Here is an 18,319-nt window from a genome sequence, read left to right on the forward strand (position 1 = left end):
AATATATAAATAGAAAAAAACAAACAAACAAAATAAAGCCCAAATCCCGTAAAAGTAATGAGAATAAGTCATACAAAAAAAGGGAAGCAGAGATTATGATGCTTCCTTCTTTAAAGGTTTGTACTTTCATGAGACTGAAATATGGACTGTAGGTGTTCGAAGAATTACCTAATGGTTAGGATCTAACCATTCTTTTTTTTTTTTTTTTAAGATTTATTCATTTATTATATATAAGTACACTGTAGCTGTCTTCAGATACACCAGAAGAGGGCATCGGATCTCTTTACAGATGGTTGTGAGCCACCATGTGGTTGCTGGGAATTGAACTCATGACCTCTGAAAGAGCAGTCGGGTGCTCTTAACCGCTGAGCCATCTCTCCAGCCCCCGGATCTAACCACTCTTAAATCTGATATATTTCTTTACTTCCCTACCAATTTAAAAAACAACAAAACACTGAAGACTAGGAGTGATAACACATGCCTACAGTGTTGATACTGTGGTGTCTGAGACAGGAATTTCATGAGCTCAGGACCCATCCATCCTTGATACTAAGACTATCTCAAAAAGCCCAAGTATAAAAGAAGCGATGGTGACAAACTGACTTAGGTTTGTTACAATGTGGTAAGGCAGATTATAGTCCACAACTGAAGTATGTGGTGATGGTGCTTTTATGCCTTTATCTATGAAGATACAGATTACATAATGGTACAGTTCCTTGAGTCATGAGTCGGTCTCCTCCAGAGATGGCAATAGTGGATCCCAATGCATCATTCATTGGGACTACACAACAGCAAGTCAGCCTCTCTGTACTGATGGTGCATGCAGGCTCAGTATTTCCTTACTCTTACCCAGCCCAGCAACTCCTAGCACTCCACCTAAGTAGAGCATCAAAGCTAGGAATCTTACAGCTCTCCTCCTACTGACAAAAGCCCAGTCTAAGCTGATTAGAGCCAGGGGTGGAAGCCCATGTACACTTTTAATGCCAGTACTTGTAAGGCAGAGACAGATGGATCTTTGTGAATTGCCTAATCTACATGGTAAGTTCCAAGACAGCCAGGGCTATGAAGAGACCTCAATTAAAAACACAAATAAAAATGTCAGCCTAGTGTCAGAAAACCAACTAGACATGAGTGTCCCAGTTTGTCACACATACCCAGAGGTAACAGAGGCAGCCCATGCAGATGATTCTCTACCCTAATAACACCAGCAGTGATAGATTAGAAAGCTGTTGGCACTGTGTTACCAAAGAAACATTCAGGAAAAATCCTTTCCTCACTTCACCAAAGACACCAACAGCCCAGGGAAGCACTTTCCACTAGGTAGGCAGTATCAAGCACAGATCAGGTAGTTAGGAATAGCCAGACCAGATAACCCAAAATAGAACTAAGTTGTCACTGAAACTACAGTATACTTAGGTAATCTGAGCAAATTAAAAAAATGAGCACATTAAACATGCTTAAAGTAGTTTAAGTGTAACTACGTCTCTTAACACAAAATCCAACATGGCCTTGAAATAATTTTTTAAATCATTTGTTAATTAGGAACCAAGAAAAAAATTACAGTTTGAATGAGAAAAGATAACTGATATGAATTATTAAGAAAGGTATTAGAACTATCTAACAAAACAATAGCTAGACCATGAAATTAATGCAATGGATAATTCTAAATTTCTTGAAAGTTGAAATTAAAAATAGAAAATTTTAGTAAAGAAAGGGGAGATATTAAAGAACCAAATAGAAATTACAGAACAGAAAACTACAAATTTTTTATTGTTGCTAGTTATATTTTATTGAAGCTGGGGGAAATTATGTCTTCCAATTTACAATGGAATCAAATAAGAAATGAGCAATAGGGGCTGGGGATTTAGCTCAGTGGTAGAGCGCTTGCCTAGGAAGCACAAGGCCCTGGGTTCGGTCCCCAGCTCCGAAAAAAAGAACCAAAAAAAAAAAAAAAAAAAAAGAAATGAGCAATAAAGGTAGAGAAAGGAGGATCTGAGTGAGGTTGAGGGCACTCTGGTCTGATAGTGAGTTCCAGAACTACATAGGCCCTGTCTCAAGGGAAGGAGGGAAGGGTGAAAAAAAAAAAAGAAATCAGCAATAAAGAGAATAGGAAAATCTTCACATTAAGAGAAAGTTTTGAGCCTGGTGGTAGTGGTGGTGGTGGTGGTGGTGGTGGTGGTGGTGGTGGTGGTGGTGGTGGTGGTGGTGGTGGTGGTGGCGGCGGCGGCGGCGCCGGTGGTGCCGGTGGTAGCACACGGCTTTAATCCCATCGCTCAGAAAGCAGAGGCAAAAGAAAATTTTGAGCTGAGAATGCGGCTTGTAGTAAGCAAGTGCCTGCTAACAGCATGAGGCCCTGGGTTGGCTCTCTAGCATTGCGTAAACCAGGTATGATGTAGATCCCAGTGTTTGAAGAGTAAAGGCAGGAGTATCAAGGTTGTCTTTGGCTTTGAGTTTAAGCCACACTGGGAAACATGAGAGTATCTCAATGAAGAGTGCAGATGGCGGGAGAGGTGGCTTAGTGACTAAGAGCACTTGTTGCTCCTGCAGAGGATCCAGGTTCCATTCCACCACCCCATGGCAGCTCACAATCATTTGTTCAAGGGATCCAATGCCCTCTCTTTACCTTCATGGTTGCATGGTGTGTTTACCTGTTAGCAGGCAGAACATCATATGAATAAAGTAAAAAAATGAATAAATATTTGTTAAAGAGAACAGAGGTATCAAAAGGAAATTTGGAAGTAAACTGATGAAAAGATGAAAATGATGGCATTTGAAGTTGGTGAGGCACTAGGCGCAGTGGTATGTGAACTGGAATGCTGGCACCCTGGAGGCTGAGAGAGGAAGACGCAGTGTCTGAGACCAGCATGAGCTGTGCAACAGCAAAACCCCATCATAGGTGTCTGTGCTTCTTTCCGTAGTCTCACAGTAATAAGAGTTTGAGCCTCACACTTGTCCATCAGTCAGGCTTTAGCTGCATGAGCAGTTTGGCTCCATAAAGTACCAGTGGCAAACTCAAGTAAAAGTTAAAAAGAAGAAAGAAAAAGAGTCAAAGGGAGGATGGGGGGCTAAGTGGAAAGGTAGTAATTGGCTCTTCTAACTGTAAGTTGATAGATAGCTTTTGAATGTGGAAGTGAAATGGTTTAGAAATACATTTAATGTACCACCTTAAATAATCGTTCAAGTTTGTAAAACATTGGTTCAGAAAAAAAATGTAAATTACTTTATATATGCTTGAATTCTTGCTGAAAAATATGTCAGTAATCTCAGTCTTCAAAAGGTTGGAATGCTGGATTATACCTGAGTATTTAACCTCTTAGAGATTACCAATCTCTGTATGCTAAATACTCTTAAAATATTATCCCTGTTGCATTGGTGTATAGCTCCAGACACTTAGATGTGGCTTGTGGGATACAGCCGATAGCTGAACCAATTCGGTTTATTACTTGTAGATATTTCTTGAGTGGTGGAGCTCTCCTCTGGATTGCAGGTGACACTAGGTTTCATTCCCCAACGTGGTACCACATAAATAAGCCTGCCTTCTCAGTCCATAACAAGAATCTTCAAGCCAATCACACTTCAATAAAGGGAGGTTAGGTAGGAGTACGGATGTAGCAGAGCGGGCAGAATGCCTGCATAGGATACATTAACCCTGGGCTCGATCGTTGTCTGCATATATCAGGCATAGTGGCCCACACATGTAATTCCAAGTAAAGACAGGAGGATTGAAAATTTGAGGTCATCCTAGGTTACATATCTTACATATCTAGTTTGAGGCTAGCCTGGACTACATGAGAGTTTCTCAAAAATGGGGTAGGAGTAAATGTATCATGCATTATAATCATGATATAATCTATCCAGGATAGACATTTAGCCCAGGTATGGTGGTATAGCACACCTATACTTTGAGCTCTTAGGGGATGAGGTGGAAGATGACAAGTTTGAGGCCCGCCTAGGCTGTGGAGAGAGACTACGTCAAACAAACTAGATTTAAACCATGGCATTCAGTAAATAGATTGTTTCTTACACTTTACAACTCTTCTTTTTTATATGCGTAGCAATGAAAACGACTGGCTGTAACGTAGATAAGGTAACTATCCTTCCTAATGCCCTGATCACTCCACTCATATCGAGCAGCATGATTAAGACTGAAGATGTTACTCCAATGGAAGTAACATCAGAGAAAAGATCTTCCCCAATTTTTCAGGTGAGTTTTGTAACAAATGCCCTCTATCTATCCCACATACAAAAAAATTGCTATATTCCCCTTTATTGTTTTTTCCATTCCAGATACGGTTAATGAATTTTGCTTTTCAGAGCAAATGCTTTATAGGTCAGTAAAATTGCTCACAAAGTAACTTCAGTCACATTTGGCAAGAGGAGGAATTCATCCCTATGAAATGAGGTGTATTTATAAAAGGACTACAAGTTGGTTTTGGGACTGAGGAATCAAAGATGTAAGATTAAGGCCAACCTGGGCTACAGAGACAGACCTTGCCCCCCAAAATTTAATTTTTAGTTGATTTAATTAAAGCACCAATTTTAGAATTTTCAGAAGTAGAAACATTTTGATTGTGGTTCCTTCTCTACCATCTTTTTAATTCTCCTCTTCACTTGTTTTCCCCATTGCAATGTCACTGTCACTGATGATCTACAATACGGAAGTGTCTTGAACTTGGTTACACACAAGCTATCAGATGAATGTTCTCTTATTTTTAATTTGGCTAACCATATCAATAACTGATTATTCTGCTTGTTTGACTATCTTTACAATACTGAAAGTCAGACATTGTCATAAAGAATCAGTCTTACACTGACTTCTATTTTTTTTAAGTGACAAGTCAGAGTAAGATCTGATAGAATTGGATATGCTCAATTCTCACGAGAAGAGAGAGGGAAGGGAAGCTACTTTTTTTAAAAAGATTTATTATTTTATGTATATAAGTACACTGTAGCTGTCTCCAGACACACCAGAAGAGGGCATCAGACCCCATTATAGATGGTTGTGAGCCACCACGTGGTTGCTGGGAATTGAACTCAGGACCTCTGGAAGAGCAGTTGGTGCTCTTAACAGCTGAGCCATCTCTCCAGCCCCACTGATTTCTACTAATATTGTAGAGTAGAAAACTTATTCTGCATGTGTCCTTAGAAATAATTTTTGGAGTAATATATGTGGTTATTTAATATTTATATATACATATTATTTGTGGCTTTTTATTTTTTAGACTACAAAGACAGTCGGATCAACCCAGCAAACTTTAGAAACTATTTCTAACATAGCGGGAAATGCATCCTTTTCATCACCATCATCTTCTCACTTATCTCCTGAAAATGAAAATCAGCAGCAGCTTCAGCCCAAGGCATACAACCCGGAGACTCTGACAACTATCCAAACGCAAGACATCTCACAGCCAGGGACTTTTCCAGCGGTTTCTGCTTCTAGTCAGCTGCCCAGCAGCGATGCACTGCTGCAGCAGGCGGCACAGTTTCAGACAAGAGACGCTCAGTCCAGAGACACAATGCAGTCAGACTCAGTGGTTAACTTGTCACAGTTGACTGAGGCACCACAGCAGCAGCAGTCCCCACTGCAAGAACAAGCACAGATACCATCAAATATTTTTCCGTCGCCAAATAGTGTGAGCCAGCTCCAGAGTACTATTCAGCAGCTGCAAGCAGGAAGTTTTACAGGCAGCACTGCTAGTGGCAGCAATGGAAGTGTTGACTTGGTCCAGCAGGTTTTAGAGGCACAACAACAGTTATCGTCTGTTCTGTTTTCTACTCCAGATGGTAATGAGAATGTTCAAGAACAGCTGAATGCAGACATTTTCCAAGTCAGTCAAATTCAAAATAGTGTAAGCCCTGGAATGTTTTCCTCAACAGAGTCTGCAGTTCACACCAGACCAGATAACTTACTACCTGGGAGGGCCGACAGCGTCCATCAGCAGACTGAAAACACACTGTCTAGTCAGCAGCAGCAACAGCAGCAGCAGCAGCAGCAACAGCAGCAGCAAGTGATAGAGTCTTCAGCTGCCATGGTGATGGAGATGCAGCAGAGCATTTGCCAAGCAGCAGCCCAGATTCAGTCAGAACTGTTTCCTTCAGCTGCTTCAGCAAATGGAAGCCTTCAGCAGTCTCCAGTTTACCAGCAGCCTTCTCACATGATGAGCGCCCTGCCTACCAGCGAGGACATGCAAATGCAGTGTGAATTGTTCTCTTCCCCCCCTGCAGTTTCTGGAAATGAAACATCCACCACCACCACACCGCAGGTGGCAACCCCCGGCTCTACTATGTTTCAGCCGCCAAATTCAGGCGATGGAGAAGAAACGGGAGCACAAGCAAAACAGATTCAGAGCAGTGTCTTTCAGACAATGGTCCAGATGCAGCACAGTGGGGACAGCCAACCTCAAGTAAACCTCTTTTCATCTACAAAAAACATAATGAGTGTTCAGAGTAATGGTACCCAGCAACAAGGGAATAGCTTGTTCCAGCAGGGGAGCGAGATGCTGTCACTTCAGTCTGGGAGCTTCTTGCAGCAGTCTTCTCATTCCCAGGCTCAGCTCTTTCACCCTCAGAACCCTATTGCTGATGCTCAGAGCCTTTCCCAGGAGACTCAAGGTCCAATGTTTCATAGCGCCAATCCCATCGTCCACAGTCAGACTTCCACAGCATCCTCCGAACAGCTGCAGCCTTCCATGTTTCACTCGCAGAGTACCATTGCTGTACTACAGGGCTCTTCAGTCCCTCAGGACCAGCAGTCACCCAACATATATCTTTCCCAAAGTTCCATCAGTAATCTTCAAACTAACACAGTAGCCCAAGAAGAGCAGATTTCATTTTTTTCAGCACAGAACTCAATTTCTCCACTTCAGTCAACATCAAACACTGAGCAGCAAGCTGCTTTTCAACAGCAGCCTCCAATCTCGCACATCCAGACCCCTCTTCTTTCCCAGGAACAGGCACAGCCCTCTCAGCAAGGTTTATTTCAGCCTCAGGTGGCCCTGGGCTCCCTTCCTGCTAATCCAATGCCTCAGAACCAGCAAGGCCCAATTTTCCAGACACAGCGCCCAATAGTTGGCATGCAGAGTAACTCTCCATCCCAGGAGCAGCAGCAGCAGCAACAGCAGCAGCAACAACAACAGCAGCAGCAGCAGCAGCAGAGCATTTTATTTAGTAATCAGAATGCCATGGCTACAATGGCCTCCCAGAAGCAGCCACCACCAAACATGATATTTAGCCCAAACCAGAACCCGATGGCTAGTCAAGAGCAGCAGAACCAGTCAATTTTTCACCAGCAAAGTAATATGGCCCCAATGAACCAAGAGCAGCAGCCCATGCAGTTTCAGAATCAGCCTACGGTTTCCTCACTTCAGAACCCAGGTCCTACGCCATCTGAGTCACCACAGACCTCCTTGTTCCATAGTTCTCCTCAGATCCAGTTGGTTCAAGGGTCACCTAGTTCTCAAGAGCAACAAGTAACACTCTTCCTCTCTCCAGCATCCATGTCTGCATTGCAAACCAGTATAAACCAACCAGACATGCAGCAGTCTCCTCTTTATTCCCCACAGAACAACATCCCTGGAATCCAAGGAAGCACTTCTTCACCCCAGCCACAGGCTGCTTTATTTCACAACACTACAGGAGGCACAATAAACCAACTACAAAATTCTCCTGGCTCATCTCAGCAGACTTCAGGAATGTTCTTATTTGGCATTCAAAATAGTAAGGAACTCAAATTTCTCAGTGCTCAGTTGAAATATTCAGATCATTATGAGGAAGCACAAGGCACAGCAGTTTCAAAGCAGAGTGGAATTCCACCAGCTACAGACTGAGGCCCTTATAGGCATAAATTTCCATATTTTCAAAAGTAATCATTTTAGACTAGTCATAATGGTCCATGCCTGTAGTCCTAGCCCTTGAGAGGTATAGGCAGGAGGATTGGGAATTCAAGTCATCTGTGGCTCCATAGTGTGTTTGAGGCCAGCCTAGAGTACAGGAGACTTTATTTCAGAAACAGAAACCAAAAAAAAAAAAAAAAAAGCGATAGTTTTATACCTCACAAAGATGTTAAGATGTTAAATGAAATGATGTGCAAAATTATGACATTAATTTGAAAAGAAAATGAAGAGTGACAGAAAATAACTTAGCCAAATAAATTGTTTCTAAAGATCTAGACACCCGGGGGCTGGAGAGATGGCTCAGCGGTTAAGAGCACTGACTGCTCTTCCAGAGGTCCTGAGTTCAAATCCCACCAACCACATGGTGGCTCACAACCATCTGTCATGGGATCTGATGTCCTCTTCTGGTGTGTCTGAAGACAGCTACAGTGTACTCATCTATAATAAATAAATAAATCTTTAGAAAAAAAACAAGATGTAGACACCCATTTTTCATCTGTTATGTCAAGTAATTAGTGATACTTTTATTTGTATTATGTATTTAGAGGTAAGGTCTCACTATTTAGTTGTGGTTGTTCTGGAACTCACTGTGTAGACCAACTGGCCTTGAATTGACAAGGTTCACCTCCTCTACTTCCCAATGCTGAGATTAAAGGTGTGCCTACCATGCCCAATCTCAGTAGTACCTTTGTATATGTTTAGAGGAATCCCAAGACAGACTCCAGTGTTGTCCCGTGAAAACCATTTTGTTAGACTGTCAAGTACTTTAGTTTTATTAATGTAGCTCAGCATAGTAATACATTTCTCCTGGCCACTAAAAAGTGTTAGTTTAGAAATCTTAACTAATCAGCTGTTTTCTGATCTCGCTGTCTTTTCAGATTGTAGTCAGCTGTTAACTTCTGGGCCAGCTACATTGCCAGAGCAGCTGATGGCCATAAATCAGCCGGGCCAACCACAAAATGAGGGCCAATCTTCTGTGACAACACTTCTTTCTCAGCAAATGCCAGAATCTGCCCCACTGGCCTCCTCGGTGAACAACAGTCAGAACATGGAAAAGATCGATTTGCTTGTTTCGTTGCAAAGCCAAGGGAACAATTTAACCGGCTCCTTTTAGTGAGATATGTAAGTATTACATTTTGGTCTCTTAGTGAAAAGCATTACTAAATTCTATTCAATTTTAATAACACTGTTTAGCCTTTACAGTTAATTAAGAAAGGACTTTCACTCTGAATGATAGCTTAGGTTAGGTAGGAAATACTGGGGATTCCTTCTGGCTGAGAGCTTCTTTCCTTTAGAGTGACAGAACATCAGGGTAGCCTATAAGGCTCTAGATCCAATCATAGTAGAAAAAGAAAACAAAGAGAAAATTCTATAAATAATAAATCTTATAATCTGGAACTATATCTCAGTTGGGTACTTGCCCAGCATATTTGATGCCCTAGGTTCAGTACGCAGCACCACCAAAAAAGCGAGGAAGATTGAATATGGTGATGTTCCCTACATAGGACAGTTGAAGTCATTCATGGTGATAGACACTTTACAAAATTTTTTTCCCTAATGAGATAACTGATTTTTTTTTTCTTCAGAAATTCCCTGAAGAAAGTAATGGTGATTCCAAGATATCCTGAGAACTTGTGGCTCCATGAAGATTATTAAACCATTATGAAGAACGACATCTGAGTAAATGGATAGATTTCCTGACTGTAAGAATGCACCCATGCTGCCTGTTGCAGTGATTTGCCACCAATGTGCTTTTCGTTTCTAATAACAGTGATGACTGAGAGTCTGTGATTTTCCAGCTGACAGAGTTGTTGCTTTTGTCCTCTGTTTTTAAATGCAAGGCTGGCCTCTCAGTTATTCTTGCTATTAGGAAATCATATTTGTCATGTTTACTTACATTCTTACTTCCCTTCCTGCATTATTTTAGTCAAGTAGTGGCTTAGGACAAAGTAAAGTTCAGTGTGACTAAGGCTGTGCTTTTGTTGATGTAAAATAAAGACATGGCTGTTGGCCAAAGTGAAGAATTTCTTTCAGTTTTCATGGAGAAGCTGAAGCAGTAATTGACTGAAAAGAAGCTGTATTAAGAACTCTGCAGATACGAGGACTCCTCCTCATACACACAGGCAGATGACATGCTTACAGCCTGGGTACAGCTGGTGTGTTACTGAGTTCATTGTTCAGAGAGGTGTTAGTTCTCTGTATTTCTACTAAGGGATTTAGCCATAACTGCATAAAAATATTTTGTTCTATGAAAATGAAGGGGGTGATGTGTGACGTGTTACATTTGCATATTCTCCTCCGGCAGTTTAAACTGACAGTACTTCAGTCTGTTTTCTTACCCAGCGTTAGGCTAGTATTCCCTTCTTATATGCCTCACCTGTACTGTTGTTCTCATTTTTTTCTTTTTAGCTTTGTTATTATTCTACTGGCTTTATGACCCTGTAGTAATTAGAGAAGGCAGCCTCGTTGACCCAGTGACCTGGCAGTCAGCAGCACAGGGCCAGGAATGCTCCTTCAGGAGTTATTGGGATTTGATTCCCGGGAAAAAACAGTTCTCTTTTTTCTTCCATGAACGGTGCTGTTCTGAAGTCTCCAAAATTCTCGCTTTGATGATAAATAGTACAAATTTTAATTTTACAGACAAGACAGACAAACATTTCTCAAACTATGACTTCTCCCTGAGCCGCAGTGACCATTCACAGGTCACCTCAGTGCTTTACAGTTGAAGTGGTCACTGACTTGATGGTTTCCACAGCCTTGGGCTTTACAGGGTCATATCATTGATTTCACAGGAAGAATTTACTTGTGTTACATCTACAGAGAGCAAAATTACACACTCCAGAACTTGCATTTGTAGCATTAGCTGTAGAGTTTTGGGTGTGCTGCCACCCATGGGATGCCTGCTTCTCACTCCCACCCACACCCGGACACGTGCTTAGGTCTCCTCTATCTTTGGCATGTGCAAAGTGTCAATGCAGCATTAGGCCGTCATGTATGCAGCTTCCGTATGTCGATATGTTTTGGTTTCCTGTTTAATTCTTTTACTTTCTAAGCTTTTAAAAATTACCAGCTCATGGTTGTTGCCTTTTTCCTTAGTTTTCCTATCTTTTTTTTTTTTTTTTTTTTTGTCTCCCCCGTCCTACATGGTGTGGAGCTGTGGTGTTGGTTTAGTTTATATAGCCAGATCCCCCTTTGTGACTCTTCCTTTGTTATTTGTCTGTGGTTCTTGTCATTTGCTTTCTCTTTGTCCTTCTCCCTCTGCCCTGGCCCTTCCTTTCTCTCTCTGAGAGGCATTGGATTACGTTTTCAGTAGTACAGGCTTCTTGCCAATATGAAGGGAACTTTCCAGAAAGAGACCTACTCTGGTCATTTAATTTTGAAAACAGTTTTCAATCGTTCAAGTTTTGGATGGTTTATATCTAATGTGTGTTTCATTTTTTTGGAAAGCTATATTTTATATTTAGGAAATGGTATACTATTTTGCTACTTGTACTAAGTGAGTACATTGGCATAAATATAGAAATTTATATATATATATATATACATATATAAACTATTCTTTTTTGCCACACATTTTTGTGGTAAATTTGTGAGTTTGTCTGATGTTCTACCACAACGTGGCGTCTGATAACAGTGAGGGGGGTTTGTTATGTCTTTCTTGAGTATTTAAGCACCTTTTGAAGTAAATGGCCTGTTTATCTGTAGCCATTCCATCAGGCAGTTCCTCGATGTTACTAGGGAGCTGAAGGCGACTTACTGTGTGTTTGCTGGATCTTTCACTCAGTGAGATGTTAAAGAGCACGGAAATTCATTTGAGGCAGTGTGTCAAATGGTGTTTGACAAGAATGAGCCACTCTGTCTTCGTTCACTATATATTTAATATTTTATTATTGTTGTTGTTAATTGGCTTTCTGTATCCTATGCCTTTTATTTATAAAGACACTAAAAAAACCATGTTTGTAATTTTAATAACATCTCCCCATCTTTTAATATCCAGAGCTACTTTATAAATTCTCTAAGCCAAAAGTATTTTCCTTGATATCTTCCTTCTCCCCCAGTTCCTATAGGGAAAAATCACCCAACATAGTTCGGGTTACAGTAAGAGTCAGCCACACAATTCAGTGCTTCAGTTTGAAAAGGTAAAGTGGATGCCAGAGTGTTGTCTGAAGCGTCATAGAGAGCAGACCTAGCAGACGTTAGGAAAACAGAAGTCAAAGTTTAAAACCATTTACTTCTGAGTTTTCCGAATTATTTTCTGAGATCATGTAGGTGACTCAGGAAATCTGTTTGTTCACCAAGATCAAATTAAAATGTTTGATACTACCATGCTGTAGATGAAGTGGCAGCAAGAAGTCTGGCTTGTGTGGTGGCTTCTGTTCGTTGTATACTCGCAGCTTATCCTTATAAAATGCTGATTGGCAATGCCAAGTCACCGGGACCAATTTCTGTTTTATAATGTTTAAGTTTAGAACAGAACATCACCTGAACTGTAGTGCTTTGAGTGGATGGAGGTAGAAACCCCCACTTCAGTCTCATCACTTGTGTGGTTATTTATACAAGGGCTGTGCTGTGCTACCTATTCCTGCTCAATACGATGGAGTTTGTTTTCTTACATTGTTGATTGTTCCTTGCCCCTAAAGGTCCATGTTAAGTACAATGTTCTGAATATATGATTTTGTTACAAAAAGTGTTTGTCGTCTTATTGAAGAGTTAGCTCAGTGGTTGATATTTGTGCTAAGAATGCAGCTTCCCAGTTACTGTTACAAGTTACAGCTGCCAATGGGAAGACTCAATGAGCCAACAAAGGCCTTGGAAATCATGATTTATTAAATTTATATCTGGCAGAAGGACCTAAATAAACTGTGAACTACATTTTATTCCTTTGTTACATTTGGCTCTTGCTTTCAGCAATTCACAGAAATGCTTGGAGCTTTCTCTCTCTCTCTCTCTCTCTCTCTCTCTCTCTCTCTTCTCTCTCTCTCTCTCTCTCTCTCTCTCTCTCTCTATCTCTATCTCTCCCTCCCTCTCTCCTTTCTCTTCTAATCTCCCTCTCTCCCTCCTTCTCCACACACACACCTGTGTGTGTGTCTTGTCATTTCACACCAAGGAGAAGACATTAGACACTTTGTTCCTAAGCTTTGCTGTGGGCTTTTCTGATTCTAGCATCATATTGTTATTTGGTATTTAGCCAATGTAGTCCTACCTGTCTTACACCATCTCCTTAGACCAAGTGTTTAAAGGGCTTTTATTATAGAAGCAGTATTAACAAGAGGCCTCTTCCCCTCCCTCCCATTCTCCCATCCTTCCTTGCCCCCTCTTTCTATAATATTGTGTTATAGTTTAAAATTGCATTATCGTAGATTTATTGCTTATCAGAATTTTGACTAATGTACCCAGAAAAAAATAGAAGGAAGAAATTGTGCATTTGTCCCTTCAGAATGAAAGGGATAATTCCTTTTGACCATTTTGAATGTCTGTTTTTATTTTTTTCGGCAAAGTTGCACTATGCTGCCCAAGTCCTGGGCCTGCTGGTATGAAGCACCTTACCTGGACCCCTTTTTAAACCAGTATAAACGCTTGTTTTGGGAAAATGAAACCTGTCAGCAAATAACCACAACTGAATAATTCTCTTTTTTAAATTATTTTTGTATTTTTTCTGTCACTCTCTTCAGACACACCAGAAGAGAGCATCAGATCTCATTACAGATGGTTGTGAGCCACTATGTGGTTGCTGGGAATTGAACTCATGACCTCTGGAAGAGCAGTCAGTGCTCCTAACCGCCGAGCCATCTCATCAGCCCCTGAATAATTCTTAAATTCAGCAGAGTTATACTTATTTACAGGTGTTAGCCTGAGAATTTTTCATTTCCTAGTAAAATTTTTTGTTATCTCTATTTTCTTATTTTTAACTAGTTGAAAGTTGTGGAAGACTTGGTGACTTTACTCTGCATCTCTACACAGGCTCCATCTCTAACTGAGATGCCGTCTTATGTCTGCTTTTGGTTACCTGGAGGGGCTCAGTGAAAAGAAAACTGTAATTCAGTAGACATATTAGAGAAATAACCCAGGCCGGGGGTGTGGCACAGAGGTAATGAGTTTACATAGCATGTGCAAGGCCCTGAGTTTGATCCCCAGCACCACCAAAAGGGAGGGAGGGAGGGAGGGAAGGGGGAGGGAGAGAGAGAGAGAGAGAGAGAGAGAGAGAGAGAGAGAGAGAGAGAGAGAGAGAGACACACACCTTGGGCATACACACTAGCAAGAGGAGTAGCACTTACACATCCATCACATAGACTGAGAGCTTTCCCCTTCTGCTTGCTTTTGTCATTAGAACTAAACTGTGGAGGTGACATTTCATGATGCAGGAGATTGACTCTCTACAGTATCATTTTCAAATTGTCCCGATACCCTAATTACTTTTTAACTATTTTCTTGTCATTCTAAGCCTCATATATTAATAAAATTCTGTTTTTACTGCTCTTGCTTTTTCAGGCAAATTTTTACATTAATATTTTATATGTAGATGAAATGTTATGGAAAAGTGCCTTTTTACCATGCCAGTGCCCCCTTCTTAAAACTCCACCTTCCACTATTGCCAAAAGTATGCAAACAACTGGTTTTATCAAGTCCTAACTTGTACTTTTCCCGTGTGGCCATTCTTTTCTTCATTTCTTGGTCACCATAGAAGATGGCTTTGTCGTTCCTTTGACTTAAAAGTAACAGAGAAAGTGCTTTGGCAGAGTAGCTTGGGTAAGCAAGTGCATACTGTTTAGGCTTGTATGAATCAAGTCTCATTCTCTCATCCCAACAAATTATAGATGGGTCTCACCTGAATAAGAATAAAAATGTGTCTGTCTGCAAGACTTCATGCACAAAAATGTGTGTTAAATGTTATAAAGGCACTACTCACAGCCTCTTCTCTGATCCTAATTAGCTGGGGAGAAGAGCAGTATCTAAAACATAGGTTTTATAAGGCCTGGGGGTGACATTGATTTTTTTTTCCCTAATTAAATGTGGCAAAGTAGTTTATTTCTTATCTATCAGAACTTAATTGACTTTGGAAAACTTAATGTCACAAAACCCTCAGAAGTCATTTGAGTTGAGGGAAAGCTAAGGTCTTGGTGTCAGATACCACTGGGTTTTGTCCATTTTGTTTCTGATCTAGCTCTTTATGGTGGTGCTTGAAGAAAGGAACATCAGTGACAAAGGACAGTAGTAACTTAAACTCTGGGCAGAGCTGTGCTCCCCATGCAAGTATGTTTATAGCTGTTGGTGGGCTGAAGATGGCATGCTTAGGCAGTGTTTTTCATACTCTACTGTGCACTTTAATCATTCCAAAAAAAAACAAAAAAAAACAAGAGTACATCTTAACTATTCAGAATACTGCACATTTATTCCAGATAGATGGCTTGGTGTGTAAGGTGCCTGCTTATTTAAAGTAACTTACAATAAGTGTGAAATTGTTATTTTCTAAAGGACTTAAGACCTTGAAATGTAGCTGTAGGAAAATGACTACATTTTGCAGACCATTTTAGAAATAGTAAAGTGACTGACTGATGAGTGTGTTGGAGAGCTACTTAGAACCATTCCCCTTTCTGTGTATTTTATGTCCCTTATATAAGAATGCTATAGTGTATAGTTTCTACTTGTGTGGTTTATGCAAACTAATATGGTCCTCCACCCCGCAGCTAGCATCACTATGAACCGGAAACTAGTTAGACGTGCACGTTCTTGGGCGTTAGCCCAGGCATACTGAATTGGATCTGAAGTGAGGCCCTGCAATCTATCTGTCTGCCCTAAGTCCCAGGGGAGGCCAATGCACCCCTAGTTTCAGAGTCACTGATCTGAGTTCTTATCTAGTGAAAGCTAGGGAATTTTTTCCCTACTCTTGAGATAATTATTTCTTCTTTATGTATGTTCAGCCTTAACTGGTTATCTGTGGTCATTTATCAACAATAATTTATTTACAGTACTGCCTAAGAAATGCATGTGTTTTATGTATATACAGTATAGTTATTAATAATTCATTTAACTTCATTTGGCATTTCCCTGCCACTGACTAAAAAGTTTACATTAACTGACTGATTTCAATATATAGGTGCAATGTTCTGAATTTCTTTAATTGTTGTGACATTTACTTAGCTAAAAATAATTGATGGGTGCTACAGTCTCCTGTTTATGCATAACATGGGTACATTGTGGGCAGTATAATACAAGCTTTCTCTTTGTTGCCTCTTAATTTAGCAGCAGACCACGGTTTTGCTCTGGCTAGACCAGTTCTCAGAACAGAATTGCCATTCCATACCATTTTTCTTGTATCTGAGATCTCAGATAGATGGCTGGCCAGACCAACATAGCACCTTGTTTATTTTCTTCTCTTAATAGAAAGGATTCTTTTCAAATAGCTTACTTGGCATTTGAACACTGCAGTCAAGTGATGGTTCTTCTTGGAACTCACACTCCAGGTGAAGTACTTAACAAAATAAAAGGACAGCACATTTTATAATGTGGGTGTCTCCCCTCTCAGTTGTGTGCATCTTAATAAGTACAAGCAAGCAGGGCTGTTGGTCTCCTTACAGTTCAGCACTTCCATCAATGATCTTCTTCCTCTGTTTACAATCACTGAGTTAACTCATGAAAGAAAGATCCACTTTTCAGAATCAAACTCAATGAATACTTGCTTTCTGAGAATCACTGCTGTCTGTCCCACACTAGCAGTGCTAAGTGGCTTACTCTACACACTGGTGCTGGAAAGTAAGTAGGCAGGCTGTTGGGACGCTGTGGAGACCCTCCCTTCCCCTTCCGTCACTGGATCCAGAGCATTCTACACAATTTATTAACCCAGGTTTGCAATACCACCTTTAAAGATCCTGCATTCAACCCACGTCACCCCTGCCTGTCCTCTCTCATTGGCCCTTCTCCTACCCAGCACCTACCCACCCAGCAGTAATAATATGCATGGTGTGTAGGGGTGGCCTATTGTTATTTTAGCTAGCGTGCCTCAGAAAGCTTACACTCACACATAACCCCAGATGCTTGAGAGTGAGTTTAGAATCAAACTTCTGTGACAGATAAAAACCTGTCCTGCTGAAGTAAGAGCTCAGTGATAGGCCTTCGTATACACAAGGCCCAAGGTAGATGCAGTCCCCGGAACCAGAGAAAAGTGGGGAGTGGGGGTCTGCAGTGCAGTTGAACTGACTCCTTGTATCTAGTGAATGTACCTGTTCACCTTGTTCCCTTTAAGGATGCGCTCCAAGTGATTGCTGCTTTCCTGACAACTTGACTGAGTTTCACTCTCTTCTTTTCCTCCCTGTTTTAATGAGTAACTTGGAATATTTCATTAACGTGTTCTCAAGTGATTTAGCTGCCATTCTGCCATTTTGAGTTTTTGTTTAATTTTATCTGCTTGAGCACACTGATCAACCACTGACCTGCCTTCTTGCATTGTCTTGCAATGACGTAAGAGTGACATTGTGTATATGGCTTTATAGTTGGAATTTCAGAGCACTGACACCAGATATTCTCAGTTTGTTCTCTGGGGGAATTTCATTTGCATCTATGTTTTTAGCTATCTGTGATAACTTGTTAAATATTAAAAAGATATTTTGCTTCTATTGGAACATTTGTATACTCGCAATTATATTTCTGTAAACAGCTGCAGTCAAAAATAAAACATTGAAAGTTTTCATTTCGCAGTGAGTGTCAATCTTTTTTCCTCAGACTTTGGCCTGAATGTATCAGCAATGTGGGGAAATGTCAGAGACTGGAGACAACTAGGGAAGAGATAGGAAGGAACCGTGTGTGAGGGCCCAGCCTGGAGCCTCTGATTACTCACTCAGCAGGGGCTAAGCCCTGGGTTCAGGTCACAATATCTCAAAAAGAATATGTCTACCAACCAGATGTGGGAACCAGTGAATCAAAGGCAAACAGTAAGTTAGTAGTACAGGTGTTACAAGGACACTGTGAGCAGAAGTGGGCAGAGCTCTGAGGTTTCAAGGCAAGCCAGTAAGAAGCATGGGTGCTAACAAAAATGAAAAGCTTCCTTGAGATCCCACCACTTCAGAGAGAGTCCGATGTGCTGGGCACCTGCCCTCAGCCCTGCGGAGGTGGGAACAGGACTTCCCAGGAGCTCACTGACCAGCCGGCCAGCGTCGCTGAGTCTCTGAGCTCCAGCTTCCGTGGAGAACCTGATAATAAGGGATTGAGGTGCAAAGCAATCCAAACAGACCTGAAGTCAACCTCTGCCCTCCACACACAAACATAGGTGCACCTGCATATACACACAGATGTACAAACACCACACATGTACACCTAAGATCAGGAAATGTAAACATTTGTCATTGATAAGCTTAAATAGCATGGAAAAGGTATAATAAGCAAGATGAAAAGGTGGCTGGAAAGTTGGTTCGGCAGTCACGAGCTCATACTTC

At 41.0% G+C, this 18,319-nt stretch overlaps 1 protein-coding gene across 17 annotated transcripts in view; it reads left to right on the forward strand.

The window, feature by feature from the left end:
- The window catches only part of Nfat5 (nuclear factor of activated T-cells 5), an 86,943-nt gene extending 69,359 nt beyond the window's left edge, over positions 1 to 17,584 (forward strand). For 15 of the 17 annotated variants that reach the window (XM_087594600.1, XM_087594597.1, XM_087594598.1 and 12 more), the window contains 4 exons: positions 4,056 to 4,204; positions 5,223 to 7,716; positions 8,771 to 9,014; positions 9,479 to 17,577. In XM_087594600.1, the coding sequence (XP_087450726.1) occupies positions 4,056 to 4,204; positions 5,223 to 7,716; positions 8,771 to 9,006 (2,879 nt within the window). In that variant the 3' untranslated portion in view covers positions 9,007 to 9,014; positions 9,479 to 17,577. 17 annotated transcript variants of the gene reach the window in all.
- Positions 17,585 to 18,319: the final 735 nt, after the last annotated feature.

The sequence above is a fragment of the Rattus norvegicus genome, chromosome 19 (genome assembly GCF_021556685.1).
Source record: "Rattus norvegicus strain SHRSP/BbbUtx chromosome 19, alternate assembly SHRSP_T2T, whole genome shotgun sequence".
NCBI lineage: Eukaryota > Metazoa > Chordata > Mammalia > Rodentia > Muridae > Rattus > Rattus norvegicus.